We start from the raw sequence: 16,550 nt of genomic DNA, 5'->3' as shown, positions 1-16,550 counted from the left end.
CGCGGGGGCACCCAGCGCTGACGGCTGGTCCCCAGCACACTCGAGCCCTGCACCCCCCCACCCCACGTGCCAAAGGGAGCCCATCACCCTGGCCTCTGGGCCCCAGCCCCGCTCCTTGTCCCCTGGGGAGCAGGGCGAGGAGGAGGTGCCCTGGCGCTGTCAGCTGGTCCCAGTGCATCTGCCACCCGGCTGGTCGCACCGCGCACCCCTCTCCAACGAGGGGACCCACGTGTGTGCCCTGTCCCCCCCCGTCCCCCGTCCCAGCCCACCTTCCCAGGGCCGGGGGCGCGGCGGGGTCCCCCCCGTACCTCGGTGAAGTGGACGTCCTGCGTGGCGGCCAGTCGGAAGCCGCGTTGGGCGCTCTCGTGCTGCAGCAGGCGGGCGGCCAGCCGGTACGCCAGGCGCACGTCGCTGCCGAAGTAGGCGGCCGTGTGGCGCGTGGCGTTGTGCAGCTGCAGGGCCACCCGCTGCGACTGCGCCGTGTCCAGCACCGACTCGTTGCGCACCAGCCGCTCCGCCTGCCGGCATCACCGTCCTCAGCCCCCGCCGCCACCCCCCCGCCCCGCTCCCTGTCCCCCCACCCTCTCCCAGCCCCGGCCGGGGACGCTTACGAAGCCCTTGAGGGCGGCGAAGGCCAGCGAGGTGCAGTTGAAGAGGTTGGGGGGCAGCCAGCCCTTGTGCTCGTCGCAGTGACGCACCGCCGTGCCTGTGGGGGATGTGGTCAGCGGGGACACCACGGGGACACCGGCACGTCCCCATGTCCCCTGTACCCATGGGGACCTTTGGGCACAGGTTGGCATCAGGGCATGGGATGGCAGCGGGCAGCTCTGTCCCCATGTTCCCCCCCACTCCCATGGAGCACTCTGGGCACGGGGTGGCACTGGGCAGCCCTGTCCCTGTGTCCCCTTATGCCCACGGAGCCCTTGAGGCACAGGGTGGTGACAGGCAGCCCTGTCCCTGTGCCTCCCGCATTACCAATGTGGCCCTTGGGACATGGGGTGGCACTGGGCAGCCCTGTCCCTGTGTCCCCCCACTACCAATGGGACCTATGGGACAGCAGTGGGCAGTCCTGTCCCCATGTCCCCCTTGTACCCACGGAGAACCTGGGGCACGGGGTGGCACGGGGCAGCCCTGTCCCCATGTCTCCCCATTACCAACAGAGCCCGTGGGGCACAGAGTGAGGACAGGCAGCCCTGTCCCCATGTCCCCCCTTTACCGATGGAGCCCTTGGGGCACGGGGCAGCAGCAGGCAGCCCGAAGCGCGTCCGTGGCCACCAAATGCTGGCCTCGATGGCACGGGGACAGCTGTCGTAGTTGACTGCAAAAGCCAAAGGGGCCGGGCGTCAGGGCCGGGCACCGCTGGGGACGGTGGCACCTGGGTGCCAGCACCCACCTTCACAGCCGCTCGCCGTCACCTCGGCGAAGGGGTTGTCGCAGCGGTCGCAGTGGCGCCCGATGACGCCGGCCTTGCAGGGACACTGCCCGCTGGTGGCGTCGCAGAGGCGGGACAGGGAGCCGGTGGGGTAGCAGTCGCAGAGCAGGCAGGCGTCGCTGCCCGCCGGCCGGTAGTGGTTCTCCTGGGGACAGGGGGGCACAAGGGGGCTCGGTGGGGCCGCAGCAGGTAGGGGGGCGCAAGGGGCCAAGCGGGGGGCGCGGGCGCTCACCTTGCAGCGGCACTCGCCCGTCGTCTTGTTGCAGTCGGGGTCGAAGCCCTTGGCGACGTCGCAGCTGCAGGGGCCGCAGGTGGGGTGGCCCCACCACCCCCGTGGGCACGGCTGGTCCACCCTACGTGGGCGGCACGGCACGGCATGGCACAGCACGGCACGGCATGGCACAGCGGCACGGCATGGCACAGCGGCACGGCATGGCACACGTATTGTGCATCGCCGCTGGGCTCCTTGCACAGTTGCCGTGCCCTCCTCACGCCCACCCTGCCACTTGTGTGGCCACCTTACCCTTTGAATGTTCCCCAAGAGCCACTGTGGCCCTACACGGGACATGGTGGGGACATGATGGCCACGGTAGCTCTTGCACGGCCTTTGTGCTCCTGCTGTGCCCAATGCGCCCTTACGCTGCAGCATGCCCCTCTCATGCCCACTCTGTCACGTGCAAGGCCACCATGGTCCTTGCATGGCCACCATCCCCTTCCATGCCCATCCTGCCACTTGCCCAGCCACCATGTCCCTTGCATGGCCACCGTGCCCTCCTGTCCCCGCCCTGCCACTTGCATGGCCACCGTGCGTCTTTGCAAGGCCCCTCATGTCCCCAGCACATCCTTGCACACCCACCCCTACCCAGCAAGAGGGATGGGGCACGAGCAAGTGTGATGGGCGCCCGAATGGGTGTGCCCCGTCCCTCCCCGCCACTCACTTGTGCTCGCAGTATGGCCCGAAGTAGCCCTGGGGACACTCGCAGACGTAGCCGTGGGTGGCACCGGCTCTGCGCACGCAGGCACCCCGGTGCTCGCAGGGGTCGAGGGCGCAGGCGCTGATGCAGCTGTCACCAAAGTAGCCTGCGGCGCCGGGCACGAGGACGGGCACAGTTGGGGACACGCGCCGGGCAGCCAAGGCAGAGTCCCCAGCTGGTGTCCCCTGAGTACGGGGGACACGTGGTGTCCCCAAAGTCCCCTGTCCCTTGGTTAGGGATGGGTAAGAGTCGCTGTGAGGGGGTAGCGGTGCCCTGGGTGGCAGTGCATGGGGACACTAACAGGAATATGGCAGTGCTCAGGGAGGGTGGCAGTGGCCACGGTGACAGTGACGGAGGGGCAGTGCCCAGAGAAGGTGGCAGTGCCTTGAGGTCTGGGCCTTGGAGGTGGCAGTGCCGAAGGCAGACATGACAGGGGGTGACAGTGCCCGGGGGACAGTGATGGGGAGGTGGCAGCGCCTTGGGGGCTGTGCTTGGGGGTGGCCACACCATGGACGGCAGCGCCCAGCGGGTGGCTGTGCTTGGGGAGGTGACAGCACTGCGGGTGGCAGTGCCGGGGGTGGCAGCGCCTGGGGAGGTGACAGCACTGGGAGGGGACGGTGGCCTCGGGGGGTCTCACCCGGGTGGCAGCTGCAGGAGAAGCTGTCCCAGTCGTCACTGCAGTAGCTGTGGGGGGGGCACGGCCCCGAGTCGCAGGGGTCGGGCAGGGCGCAGCCTCCCTCCACGTTCACCCGCGCCGCCGGTGCCACCGCCAGTGCCACCGCGCTGGCCGCCGTCTCGCCCACGCGCACGCCCTGCGGCACCGCCCGTCACCGCCGCGCCCGGCCCCCCCCCGGGCCCCCCAGCCCCAGTCCCTGTCCCCAGTGCCCCAGGTTATGTCCGAATGTCCCCACGGCCCCGCAGTCTGTGTCCCTGTCCCCACGCCCATAAGTCCCATGCCCCCACTCCTTAAGCCCACAGGCACCGCGTCCCCGTTCCCACGTCCCCGTGACCAACACCATGCTCCGTGCCCACAGCCCCACAGCCCCGCGCCCATCCCCATGTCCCACAGCACCGTGCCCATGTCCCCCTGCCCTGCGCCATGTCCCCATACCCTGTGCATGTCCCCGTGCCCTGAGCCACGTCCCCAAGCCCCCACCCCCCGCCCACCTGCCAACATCCCTGTGCCCCTATGACCAACGTACCCCCATGTCCCCACGTACCTGCAGGCAGCCGCGGAAGCCCTGCTCCACCTGGCCGCTGTCCCCCGCCAGCCCCCCCACGCTCAGCGTCCGCAGCCGCAGGCCCTGCAGCCCCCCGGCCACGTCGGCCACCGCCTGCGGGCACAGGGGCACTGAGCACACCTGGCCCCAGGGCACTGGGGGGGTCCCGGCCTCAGGGCACCGTGGGTACCGGGGGGGGGTCCCCATCCCACGCCCTGCTCCAGCGCCCCCGCGTCCCCATCACCTGGTGGCGGCCGTAGTCCAGGGCGAGGAGGAGGAGGGTGGCTGGGGGGGCGCGGCCGGGGGCCCCCCGCAGCTCCAGCTGGAGGTGGTGCCAGGCGCCGTCGTTGACCCTGGCGTGGGGCAGCCGCAGCCAGGCCAGGCGGGAGCCCCCCTGCCACACGCCCGCCTCCGCCTGCCCCTCGCTCAGCTGCGGGCAGAGGCGTCAGTGCCCCCCCGGTTCCCCCGGCACTGCCCCCCATGGAAACCTTCCCCCCCCCGCCATGGTTCCCAGCTTCCCCTTGGCACCCCTCCTTGATAGGTGGTGGCCCCAGGGCGATGCCCCCTGCACAAATCCCCCCCCAGGTAATCCCCCCTCCAGGGCAATCCCCCTAAGGGTAGCCCCCCGCTCCCAAGGGCAATCCCCCCATAAGGACAATGGCCCCCAGCATTGTCCCCCCCCAAGGGCAGTAACTCCCCCAGGACAATGTCCCCCCAGCACTGACCCCCCCAGCAATACCCCCCCCAAGGGCAACACCCCCTGGCATTGTCCCCCTGGACAACAGACCCCACAGCAACCCCCCTGCCAAGGGCAGTAGCTCCTAACCCTAAGGATAACCTTAACCCTGCACAGCCCCCCACACCCCCCACACCCCGTACTGCCCCCAGAGCAATATGACCCAGAGCAATCCCTCCCCCACGCACGTGCCCATGCCCTGTTCCCACAGCCCCCCCAGAGCAACAGTCCCATGCCCATAGACCCCAGGGCAGCACCCCCTATGCCTACAGACCCCAGGGCGACACCTCCCATGCCCGTAATCCCTGCACCCATAGACCCCGTGCCCATAGCCCCCCACCCCAGGGCAGTACCCCTGTACCCATAATCCCTGTACCAATAATCCCCATGCCCCTAACTCCCCGTGCCCATATCCCCTGTGCCAATACCCCCCGTGCCCGTAACTCCCTGGGCCCATACCCCTGTGCCCATACCCCCCCCCGTGCCCATAGACCCCATGCCCATACCCCCCCGTGCCCATACCCCCCTGTGCTCCCCGCCTTGCCCCGGGCGCACCTGCAGGGTGAGGGTGGCCATGGGCCCGGCGGAGGCGCGCAGCAGCAACCCGCGGGGCTGCCGCGTGCGGAACATCAGCCCCAGGTGCCAGGGCAGCGTCAGGGGCAGCGCCAGCCCGCTCCAGGCCACCAGGCTGCTGCCCAGGAACCGCTGGGGACTCGCCATCTCTGCGGGGGCACAGAGCGACGTGGGCGCCCACCGCACACCCCCCCCCCCCCCCCCCCCACCAGCCCCACCACGCCCCCCCCCGGCCCCAGCCCCCCGTACCTTCCTGGCACGTCTTGCCCCCGAAGCCCAGCGGGCACTGGCAGCTGAAGCTGTCCCACTCGTGCACGCAGGTGCCCCCGTTGTGGCACGTGCCGGCGTCACACACCGTCTTCTTGGCGGGGCAGCCTGCGGGAGGGCGGGGGGGAGGGGGGAACGGGGTGGTGCGGGGCTGGTGCCCCCCGAGTGGCGGGCGATCCCGGCACTGCGCCCCCCCCCCCATCCAGCCGTACAGACTGCAGTCCCCTGACCCACCGTCCCTGGGCACCCCAAGTGCCCCGTGGAACGGTGATCCCTGGCCACCCTCTGCCCCACGGCCCCGCTGCCCACAGCTTGGCACGGTGCCCCCGCCTGGGCCCCCATCCAGACCCAGAGCCAGGCACCCCCCTAACCCCACATGCCCCAGCCCCACATCCCCATGGCCTGGGGCCGCAGAGACCCCTGAGCGCTGCCCAGCCCCATGTGCCCCGATCCCCCCTGCCTCAGCACCCCCCACGCCCTCTATCCCCACATCCCCGTGCCCAGGGCGTGCGGCCCCCTCCAGCCCCCTGCTCCTGCCACCCCCAGCCCCACGTCCCCACGCCGAGGGGGCACGGGGAGCTCCGGGCGTTTCCCCAGCCAATGCCCCCCCCCCAGCCCCGGCAGCCCCCCCACCTGGCACGGTGCCGTTGTTGGCGATGAAGGCGGCCAGGTCGACCGGGCGCTCGTCGATGTGCAGGTGCCGCATGCAGCCCACGAAGTGGCGGCTGCGGATGGGGAAGCTCTCGGGCAGGGTGGGCACGCCGCCCAGCAGCAGCGGTCCCGTCAGATCCAGCGACCTGCAGCACCAGCGTCACCCGCGGGGGCCCGGGGGGGGCACCCCCAACTCGCGCCTTCACCCCCCCCGACCCCCGGCCTTACTTCTTGGAGCCGGACTGGGTGCCCTGCGCCGCGCACGAGTAGTTGCCCAGCATGGGGCCGAACTTGAGGGCCATGCCTGTGTCGCAGTCGTCCACCGCCACCACGGCCACCTTCTGCTCCGAGGGGCCCTGGGGCAGCCCTGACTTCCCCAGCACGGGCTGGGGGCACGGGATGAGCCGTGGAGCCAGTGCTACCCCCTCCCCGCTGGCCTTCATCCCCCCATCATCCACCCAGCTGGGCCCCAGCCCTTCTTCCCTCCATCCCCGAACCCACATCCCTGCCCCCCTCTGTCCTCTTCCTCCATCCCCAAAAGAACATCTTTACTTCCCTCCATCCTCTTCCTCCATCCCCAAACCAACATCTTTACTCCCCTCCATCCTCTTCCTCCACCCCAAACCCACATCCCCGCTCCCCTCCATCCTCTTCCTCCAACCCAAACCCACATCCCTTCTCCCCTCCATCCTCTTCCTCCATCCCCAATGCCCCATTCCCCTTCACCCTTTCCCTCATCCACCCAAGCCCCCACCCCTGCTCCCCTCCATCCTCCTCCTCCCCTCCCAAACCCCACAACCCTCCCGCTCTCCTCCATCCTCTTCCTCCATCCTCAGCCCCCCCACCCCCCTCCATCCCCCCTTTACCCACCCCCAAACTCCCTCTGCTCTCCTCCATCCCCCTCTTCATCCACACAAATCCCCACCCCAATCCCCTCCATCCTCTTCCTCATCCCCAAGCCCACACCCCTGCACCCCTCCATCCTCTTTCTCCACCTCCAACCCCCTGCTCCCCTCCATGCCCCCCATCAGCCCCCACCTTCCCGTCCCTCTGTCCATCCCCCCAAGCCACCCCATGCAGCCCCATCCCCCTGTCCCCCCCCCCCCCCAACCTGTGGCAGCCTGGCAGCCCCCCCGCGCCCCCACCTTGTTGTAGTAGTGCAGCTGCACCCGGTGCCACTGCCCATCGCTGACACCGCCCGGCACGAACGGGGACACCGTGGTCGTCGTCTCACCTGCGGGCACCATGCGGCACGTCGGGCTGTGGGCACGGCCCGGGGGCAGCGAGGGGGCACAGGGAGGGGTCAGGGGGTGACAGCGGGGGGGGACGGTGCCAGGGGGCAGCGCCAGAGATGGGACGCACGGGATGCAGGTGCAATGCACAGGATGCAGTGCACGGGGTGTGGATGCAGTGCCAGGGATGTGGGCGCATGGGATGCAGATGCAGCACCAGGGATGCAACGCATAGGATGCAGTGCCAGGGACGTGGATGAAACGTATGGGATGCAGTGCCACGGCTGCAGTGCCATGTAGTGCCAGGGGTGCAATGCAAAGGATTCACTGCCAGAGATGTGGTGCCAGGCAGTGCCGTGGATGCAATGCATGGGATGCAGTGCCAGGGATGCGATGCATGGGACGTGGATGGAATGTATGGGATGCAGAGCTGGGGATCTGGTGCCAGGTAGTGCCAGGGATGCAACGACAGAGATGTGATGCACGGGATGGGGATGTGGCGCCAGGAATGCAAAGCACGGGATGCGGTGCCAGGGATGCGGACGTGGTGCCAGGGACGCGGTGCCGGTGCTGTGGTGCCAGGCAGAGCCCGGCTGCGGTGCCAGGAGGAAATGCCGCGGATGCCGTGCTGGGGAGCGGCGGGGCCGTACCTGCCGAGAAGGTGAGCTGGATCTGCTCGCGGACGATCTCCAGCGCCACGAAGTCGTGCTTCTCGTTGAAGCGCCCGTTGTAAAGCAGCAGCGCGTCCCGCTCCTTGGTGGCGAACCTGGGCCCGGGGACAGGGGCTGCGTCCTGTCCCCAGAGCGCTCCGGGCCCAGCCCCATCGCCCCACATCTCCCCGGCGTGCCCCACGCCCCGGGTGCCCACCGGGATGCGCTGCCGCCCCCTGCCCCGCTGCCCCCACCCCATGCCGTCTGGGAGCCCCCACCCCTGCCCCATGGCCCCAGGCCATGTCCACGGGGCCTCCACTGTCCCCAGTGGGGCGCCCACCACCCCATGCCCCACTGCCCAACCTCACGTCCATGGGTCACTCCCCCCCCCCCCCCATGCCCCATTACCCCCCCTCCATGCCTCCTGGGCACCCCACTGCCCCCTGCCCCATTTTTCCTACCCATACCCCCTGCCCCACTGCCCCCAGTGACACCCACGGGGCGCCCACCACCCCAAACCCCACTGCCCCCACCCTGTGCCCATGGGGCGCCCACCTCCCTGCCTCACAGCCCCATGCCCGTGGCCCCCCCCATGGGATCCCCCCCCCCCGGGGCTCACGTCAGGGCGAGGGTGAAGTGGAAGCGCTGGCGGAGGCCGCGGAAGGTGACGAAGGAGCGGGGGGGAAGCTGCGGGTGCTCATGGCGCAGAAGGGCTTCTCGTAGTGCCCGGGGGGGCACTCGCAGCGGAAGCCCCCCACCAGCAGGTTGACGCAGGTGCCCCCGTTGCGGCAGACCCCCGGCACGCAGCGGCCACGGCGGGCGCTCAGCTCGCAGTGCTCCCCTGCGCGAGGGCACCCTGGCACCGGCCCCCCCGGCACCGGGGTCGTCGTCCCCCCCCCAAGCCCTGGGGGTCCCCTCCCCGCCTCCCCCCCCCCCCCATTTATTCTCCAAAGCCTCTTTATCCCCAGCTCCATCCCCGTGGCAACCGCCTCCCGTCACCATGGCAACTGAGACAAAGCCTCCCCCCCCCCCCCAACCCCCTCCTCCAGCTGGCTGCCCCCCCACCCCCAGGGGGCTGGGGGTGCCTGCGGGTCCCCAGTGCCACTGCTCCCAGGGTGACCCCGTGACTGTGGCGTCCCCCCAGCAGAGCCACACGTGTGGGGGGGGGGCAGATGGCCACGTGGTGGTGGCAGCCTGTCCCCAGGGTGTCCCCAGGGTGTCCCCCAGGGTGTCCTCTGAGTGTCCCCCCCAGACGTCTCCCTCTGCCCTGACATCCTGCAGGGACCGCACCGGATGGAGGGACAGAGGGGACAGGGAGGAGGGGACAAGGAGAGGACGACGGGAGCGGTGCGGTGCGCAGAGGGGCCCGGAGGGCAGGGGGGGCTCAGGGGGTAGGGGGAGAGGGGCTGGGGGCTGGGGGCTGGGGGGAGGGAGGGGGAGAGGCAGAGGTGCACGAAAGGAGGAAGGCAACAGTGGGAGACAAAGGGGAGGATGGGGATGGAGGATGGACGGAGGGACGGGGAGTGGACGGACAGAGGGACGGACGGACGGAGGACAGAGGGACAGAGGCTGGAGGCTGGACAAGGGAGGGCTGACGGGGATGGATGCTGCAAGGGCTGGAGGGGCGCACCGCGAGGGGACGGCCACGGCGCGCGGAGGAGCGGCAGGGGCGCAGGGACGGGTGCGGAGGGCTGACGAGGGAGGCCGGGGCCGGGTGGCAGTGGGGCAGCAGCAGGAGGGACGGAGGCCGGAGGGCTGGCGGGGAGCAGGACGAGGAGGGCTCGGGGGGAAGCAAGGTGGGGACGGGCACCGCGAGGAAGCCCGGGGACGGCGCCGAGCTCTCACCGGTGAAGTCCTCGTGGCACTCGCAGGTGTAGCCGCCCTCGCGGCTCCGGCAGCGCCCGTTGCTGCCGCAGGGGCTGGAGAAGCAGAGGTCCACCTCGGTCTCGCAGTAGTCGCCGGTGAAGCCGGGCGGGCAGCGGCAGCGCAGGCCGGTGACGGGGTGGATGGGGCGGAAGAGGACGGTGTCGGAGGCCAGGAAGGGCGCCGAGCTGTCGAACTTGAGGACGGAGACGCAGCGCATGTAGTTCTCGCAGGGCTCACGCAGGCAGATGTTGTCGTCGAAGGGCAGCACGCGCTGCGCCGAGATGGCGGCCAGCAGCGAGCGGTTCAGGTACAGCCGCTCCTGCAGCTCCTCCGAGGAGAAGAAGCGGGCGCCGCGTGCCGAGGCCGGCAGCCGCACCGAGAGGCTGACGTTGAGGATGCGGGCGGCCCCCACGTCCGTGTCCGTCTGGATGTTGAAGAGCACGACGCGGTGGCGGGGGGCCGCCAGCACCGCCGCCACCCCCTCCAGGAAGAGGCTGAGCAGGGGCGAGAGGAAGCGCTCCTGGGACATGTCGGCCAGCCGCAGCGTGATGCTGTTGCTCAGCATCTCGTCCGTGATCACCGTCACCCGCAGCGTGCACTGCGCCGTGGCGCTGTGGACCCCATCTGCGGGCAGGACGACGGCTGCGGTCACTGCGGTGGCACCCAGGGGGGATGGCCGTGGGGCGACCGCCCAACCGGTGGTGTTCGCCACGGTGGCACCCGATGGGGATGGTCACGGGGTGACCACCTACCTCCCTGAGGTAGCCACGGTGGCACCCAACGGGGATGGCCGTGGGGCAACCACCTGAGTTGTGGTGGTCGCTGCGGTGGCACCCAGTAGGGATGGCCACGGGGCGACCACCCAACTCCTCATGGTCGCTGTGGTGGCACCCATTGGGCATGGTCACGGGGTGACCAGCCACCTCCTTTTCCCCTCCACGGTGGCACCCGATGGGGATGGCCACGGGGCACCAACCCAACGGGTCCCACCCTGGGGTCGGTGCCTGCAGTGCCTCCTCCTCCGCCTCCTCCTCCTCGCTGGGGTGGCGGAGGGACAGACGGACAGATGGAGGATGGGCAGAGCGCCGGCAGCAGACAGACGGATGGATGGAGGCAGCCCGGGGACAGCTCGGGCACGTGGGGACTGCGGGTGGCACCGGACAGGGGGACGTGGGCTCAAGGAACGGTGACAGGCGGTGGCCCATGGAAGTGGCCGGTGGCCGGGGGGGGGGGGAGCGTTGCCATGGCAGTGGCAGCGGGGGCCCAGCTATGGCCGGACCCTTTGTTCCCCAGCCCCTGTGCGGGGGGGACATGGGGGGGCTCCCAGCGACCCCCTCCCCACCCCTTTGTGCAGCGGGAGCAGGAGCAGCAGACGGGTGGCTGGGGGGACGTGGGGCTGGGGACAGGGGACATCGCGGCACCAGGCAGTGTGCTATGGGGGGCTGGGACTGCCCCCTCCCATTCCGCTGGGGCTGGGGAGAGAACTGGGAGGGGGAGCTCTGTAACCAAGCTGCCCCTCCCCCATCCCCCATGAGTGAGGGTCCCCACTGTGTGCCCCCCACTGCACTGGGTGAGCCCAGACCCCCAAAGCTCCCTGGTCACAGCCCCATCACGGTCCCTGTCCCCCGCTGTCACTCCCACACAAGGCAGAGGCCCTGGGGGGGGACGTGCAGGCCCAGGACCCCCCCCCCCCCGACATGGAGCCACTGGGGCGGGAGGGGCCTGGCCCCATGAGGTGTCTGTGACTCAGTTTCCCTCCCTGTCCCCAGGGGGGTCCCCAGGCTCTTGTGTGCGCCACACAGGAGCCACTCCCCTCCCCACCTCCAAGTTGCCCCCCCCACCCCCCTGCAGCACCCTCCCGTTCACCCCGGGCCCCAGACATTGGGTGCTGCCCCCCTCAAACCCACACTGAGGTGCCAGGACCCCCCCAAACACATGCACAGGGTCCCAGGGCCCCCAAACCCATGCACCAGGGTTGTGGACTCCCACCCCCCAAAAAAAATCCATGCTCTGCAGTATTGGGCCCCTCCCAGGCCCCCCAGGACTGAGGCTGGTGGTGGGGAGGGCAAAGGGGGTGCTAGGGACCCCAACTGCCTCCTGCCAGGACCTGTGGGCTCAGGGGGGGACAGACAAAAGGTCCCCAGGATGTCCCCAGATCTGGAGGGGGCTCCCCAAAACCTCCCTGCACAGGGCAGGAGGCAGCGGGGAGCACCTCCGGGGGCTTCCCCAGCCCCAAACTCTGGCGGAACCCCCCCAGACCACCCCCCCTCTCCCCAGGTTTCCCCCCAGGGGGTCTTACCCGAGACGGAGACCCTCATGACGGCCTCCAGCGGGCGGTTGTTGTCCAGGGCCGGACTGAGGCGCAGGTCCCCGGTGCGGGGGTCCAGCAGCACCAGGTTGAGCTCGTTGCCCTGCTCGAAGGCGTAGGTCAGGCTGTCAGAGACGTCAGGGTCACGGGCTGGGATGCGGCCGATGATGCCGCCGGGGAAGCTGCCCGAGCGGTTGGTGATGTAGTTGTTGAAGACGATCTCGAAGTTCCTCAGCTGGGGGCTGTTGTCGTTGGTGTCCCGCAGGCGCACGTGGACGGTGGCGCGGCTCACCAGCGGGGCCGAAGTGGCCTGCACCACAATGACGTACTCCGCCTTGGCCTCGTAGTCCAGGTCAGCCAGGGCGGTGAGCTCGCCGGAGAAGATGTCCAGCTGGAAGACCTCGGGGATGTTGCCCTCCACGATCTGGTACATGATCTGGGCGTTGGTGCCCTCGTCGGGGTCGGTGGCCGTGATGCGGGCCACCACCAGCCCGATGGGGCTGTTCTCCTCCACGAAGATGTCGAACTCATCCCTCTCGAAGACGGGCGGGTTGTCGTTGACGTCCAGCACCGTCACCTGGATCTCCACCGGCGTCCGCCTGGCCGGCACGCCCTTGTCGACAGCATACGCCCGCAGGGTGTAGAGCGGCACGTTCTCCCGGTCCAGGCGGCGCAAGGTGCGGACGATGCCTGAGGTGGACTCGATGATGAAGTCGCCGTCGCCGTCGTCACCGCCCTGGAAGGTGTAGAAGACCCTGCCGTTGAGGCCCGAGTCGCGGTCAGTGGCCGAGACCTGGAGGACGCTGGTGAAGGCAGGCACGTCCTCGTAGATGGAGCCCTGGTAGGAGTCGCGGAGGAACTGGGGCGCGTTGTCGTTGACATCGCTCACCAGGATCTCCAGGTAGGTGGTGTCAGACTTCTGCGGGATGCCGTTGTCGCGGGCTGTGATGGCCAGGGTGTAGGACACCTGGTCCTCGTAGTCCAGCTCCATCTGAGTGGTGACAGCCCCCGTGTCAGGGGCGATGCGGAACTGGGGGATGCTGTCCTCCATCAGGTAGGTGATGCGGGCGTTCTCACCCGTGTCCTCGTCCGTGGCGCTGATGACCACCACCGTGGTGCCCACCGGCCGGTCCTCGTTGACATTGACAGTGTAGTGGGAGCTCTGGAAGACGGGCCGGTGGGTGTTGGCGTCGGTGACGTTGACGACCACCTGGGCTGTGTCCTGGCGGGTGCCATCGGAGGCGGCGATGGTGAGCAGGTACTGCCGCTCCAGCTTGTAGTCCAGGGGCAGGGCGAGCGAGATGAGCCCGCCGCCGCTCTGGCTGGTGATGGAGAAGCGGTTGCGGGTGTTGCCGCTGGAGATCTGGTAGGTGATGACGCTGTTGGCGTCGCGGTCGACGGCGGAGACGGTGAGCACGCTGGTGCCCACCGCCGCGTCCTCGTTCAGGCGGGCACTGTACTCCCGCTGCGTGAACTCGGGGCTGTTGTCATTGACGTCCAGGATGGTGACGCTGACGCTGGCCGAGGATGCCATGGGCGGGCTGCCCTGGTCCTGCGCCTCCACCCCGAAGCTGTAGAAATCCACCGCCTCCCGGTCCAGCTCAGAGGCCACCACGATCCACCCCGTGCTGTTGTTGATGGCGAAGGGGAAACCGGCGCCTGTCTCAAGGAGGGTGTAGACCAGGCGGGCGTTGTCGCCTGAGTCAGCGTCGATGGCTTGCACGTGGATGACGGAGTAGCCCACGGGCACGTTCTCCAGCACGGTGGCCTGGAAGGGCGTGCTGACAAAGATGGGCGCGTTGTCGTTGACATCCAGCACCTGCACAGTGACCAAGCCGCTGATGTTGGAGAGGGGCGGGCGGCCGCCGTCCTGCGCGCGGATGCGCAGGGTGTACTCCTTGCTGGCCTCGTAGTCCAGTGGGCTGACCACGTCCAGCGCGCCCGTCTGCGCGTCGATGTAGAAGTGGCCGCGGGTGTTGCCGCTGACGATGCTGTAGTGCACCAGGGCGTTGCTGCCCTTGTCGCGGTCGGTGGCCGTCACCCGCAGCACGGCCGAGTTGGGCGCCACGTCCTCAGGTACCTGCGCGATGTAACGCTTCTCGCTGAACTGCGGCGCGTTGTCATTGTCGTCTTCCACCATGATGCGCACGGTGGCCGTGGCGCTGCGGGGCCCCGGCTCCTGGCCCTGGTCCGTGGCCTCCACCAGCAGCTCGAACGCCTCCACGACCTCACGGTCCACGGGGCCGCGGGTGCGGATGACGCCCGAGCGGGGATCGATCTCGAAGACCTCGTTGGCCCCGCCGGCGTTGAGGAGGCGGTAGAGGACATTGGCGTTGGGGCCGGCGTCGCCGTCGGTGGCCCGCACCGTCAGCACCTCGTAGCCCACCTCCAGGTTCTCCCGCACGCTCTCACGGTACTCGGGCTGCTCGAACGCTGGGTCGTGGTCATTGGCATCGCTCACCGTCACCGTCAGCGTGGCCATGGCACTGCGCCGCGGCACCCCGTGGTCCACCGCCGTCACTCGGAAGACGTGGGTGCTCTTGCTCTCGCGGTCCAGCGGGGCGGCCGTGGTGACGGCGCCGGTGACGGGGTCCATGGCAAAGAGGGCGTCGGAGCGGCTGTCGAAGAGCGCGGCCATGGCGTATTGCAGCCGCCCCGCCTCGCCCGCATCGGGGTCCACCGCCATCAGCCGCGCCACCGCCGTCCCCGCCGGCCGGTTCTCCGCCACCGACGCCTGGTAGCTGGAGGGCTGGAACTGCGGCGCCGTGTTGGGGCTGCGGCGCCGGCGGGAGCGCCCCTTGCCCGCGGGGACCCGCGTGGTGCTGGCGGCCCCAGGGCTCGTGGCGGCCCCCGCGGTCGCGGTGGCCCCGGGACTCGCGGTGCCGCTGGTGCACGCGGTGCGCTCGGTGCTCCCGGCGCCTCCACAGCCTCCGGCACCCCCAGGGGTCCCGGTGCCGCTGCGCTCCCCGGTGCCGCGGGAAGCCCCAGCGCTCCCGGTGCTGGAAGCGCCGGCGCCTGCCGCAGGCCCAGAGCCGCCGCCGCCCCCGCCGCCGCCGGACGCTCCGGGGCCGGGATGAGGCCGGGCGCCGCCGCCGCTGTCCCCGGTGCCGCTGGAAGCGCCGGTGGCCGAGAGCGGCCGCGCTCCGCCGCTGTCCCCGGTGCCGCCGTGCGCCCCGGTGCGCGGGGTGGGCCCGGCCCCGCCGCTGTCCCCGGTGCCGCTGGAAGCGGCGGAGCCGCCGCGGCGCAGGGGCAGAGGCAGGAGCGCGCCCGGCGGCGCGGCGGGCGGGCAGGTGCCGGTGCCGGTGCCGGTGCCGGTTCCCGGGGGCGGGCGGCGGGGCCGCCCCGGCGCGGGCAGCAGCAGCAGCAGCGCGAGCAGCAGGAGCGCGGCCCCGCGGGCGGGCGGAGCGCCCATGGCGCGGTGCGGCCGCTGCCGCCGGTGCCCGCTGCGCCCCGCGCCCCGCGCCGCCGCCGCGCCCGCCGCCCGCGCGCACCCGCCGGGGCGGGGCCGCGCTCGGCACGGGGCCGCGCCGCGCTTAAAGGAGCCGCCGCCACCCCCCCCCCAAGACCCCCCCCGCACCTCCCCGCACCCCGGCACCTGGCGCGCGGGCACGGCTGGAGGGGGGCGCACACGCGGGGGGCGCGCACACGCCCGTGCAGACACGCGCACACACGCGCACGCACGCCCACGCGTGCACACGCGTGCACACGCGCACATACGCGCACCCACGCGCACAGGCATGCACACACATGCACGCGCCCACGCACACGCGCGCCCACGCACGCACATGGCACGGGCACGGGGGGGACACACGTGCACACACGTAGGACACGCGTGCCGTGCACGCGCGGCACAGGACACGCGTGTACACGCACACTCGGGGCACGCACACGGGCGAACCGCCTGAGTGCGGCACCCCCTGCACCCATCCTGCACCCAGCTCCGGACCCCCCGACACGGTGCCAGCCGCAGCTCCGGGGCCGGGCCGGGGGACACTGGGGGGCACTGGGACAAACCGGGGGGGGGGCTGTAGGGGGCATGGGGGGGGAGCACCGCGATGGGGGGGGGGGGCTGCAGGCGGGGGCACCCCCGTCCCGCTGCCCGCACGGGGCCGCGCCGCGGTGCCAGGCAGACGGCGCGGAGCCGGGCCCCGGGGCGCAGAACGGGTCGGACGGGTGCGGGGGGGCGGGGGGGGGGGGAAGGAACCGGCGCCGAAGCCGCCCGGGGACCCCCCCGGCCCCCGCCCAGGGCTCGGTGACTCAGCCGGGGCCGCTCCCCGCCCTGCCCGGGGGCCCCCCCCGGTGCCCTTCAAAGGCGCTGCCAGGCGGGGAAGCGGGGCGAGGGTGAGCAGAACCGGCTGGTCGGGCTGCGGGGGGGCCGGCGCCGGGGCCCCCCCAGCTCCCGTGGGCGCAGCCCCGGCTTTCCCACGCGCGGCACGCAGCCGGCTGCCGTGGGAGGCACGGCCCAACCCTACCCCCCCCCCCCCCCAACTTTCCCACCCCCGGCTTTTGGGAAACTGAGGCAGCCGCCCCCGCCCCCACCGCTGCCCACGGGGGTCCCGGGCGGCAGCTGGGCGAGCGGGGCCCCGGCCCCTCGTTGAATTACAAATGGGATCCGCCGAGCGCCGCCTTTGTCTGCGCCAT

At 71.1% G+C, this 16,550-nt stretch overlaps 1 protein-coding gene across 1 annotated transcript in view; it reads right to left on the bottom strand.

The window, feature by feature from the left end:
* The window catches only part of CELSR2 (cadherin EGF LAG seven-pass G-type receptor 2), a 25,432-nt gene extending 8,882 nt beyond the window's left edge, over positions 1–16,550 (bottom strand). Inside the window, 20 exon segments of the mRNA XM_040535443.1 lie at positions 309–518; positions 612–706; positions 1,217–1,318; positions 1,394–1,577; positions 1,665–1,785; positions 2,371–2,512; positions 3,044–3,218; positions 3,627–3,740; positions 3,871–4,056; positions 4,918–5,084; positions 5,185–5,310; positions 5,836–5,999; positions 6,082–6,239; positions 6,999–7,087; positions 7,736–7,851; positions 8,355–8,415; positions 8,418–8,576; positions 9,581–10,225; positions 11,901–15,127; positions 16,513–16,550. Of these exon segments, the coding sequence (XP_040391377.1) occupies positions 309–518; positions 612–706; positions 1,217–1,318; positions 1,394–1,577; positions 1,665–1,785; positions 2,371–2,512; positions 3,044–3,218; positions 3,627–3,740; positions 3,871–4,056; positions 4,918–5,084; positions 5,185–5,310; positions 5,836–5,999; positions 6,082–6,239; positions 6,999–7,087; positions 7,736–7,851; positions 8,355–8,415; positions 8,418–8,576; positions 9,581–10,225; positions 11,901–15,127; positions 16,513–16,550 (6,279 nt within the window).

This window comes from Cygnus olor, chromosome 24 (genome assembly GCF_009769625.2).
Source record: "Cygnus olor isolate bCygOlo1 chromosome 24, bCygOlo1.pri.v2, whole genome shotgun sequence".
In the NCBI taxonomy this organism is placed as follows: domain Eukaryota; kingdom Metazoa; phylum Chordata; class Aves; order Anseriformes; family Anatidae; genus Cygnus; species Cygnus olor.
Note: the sequence above shows the minus strand (reverse complement) of the source record. Positions and strands in the feature narration are given on the sequence as shown.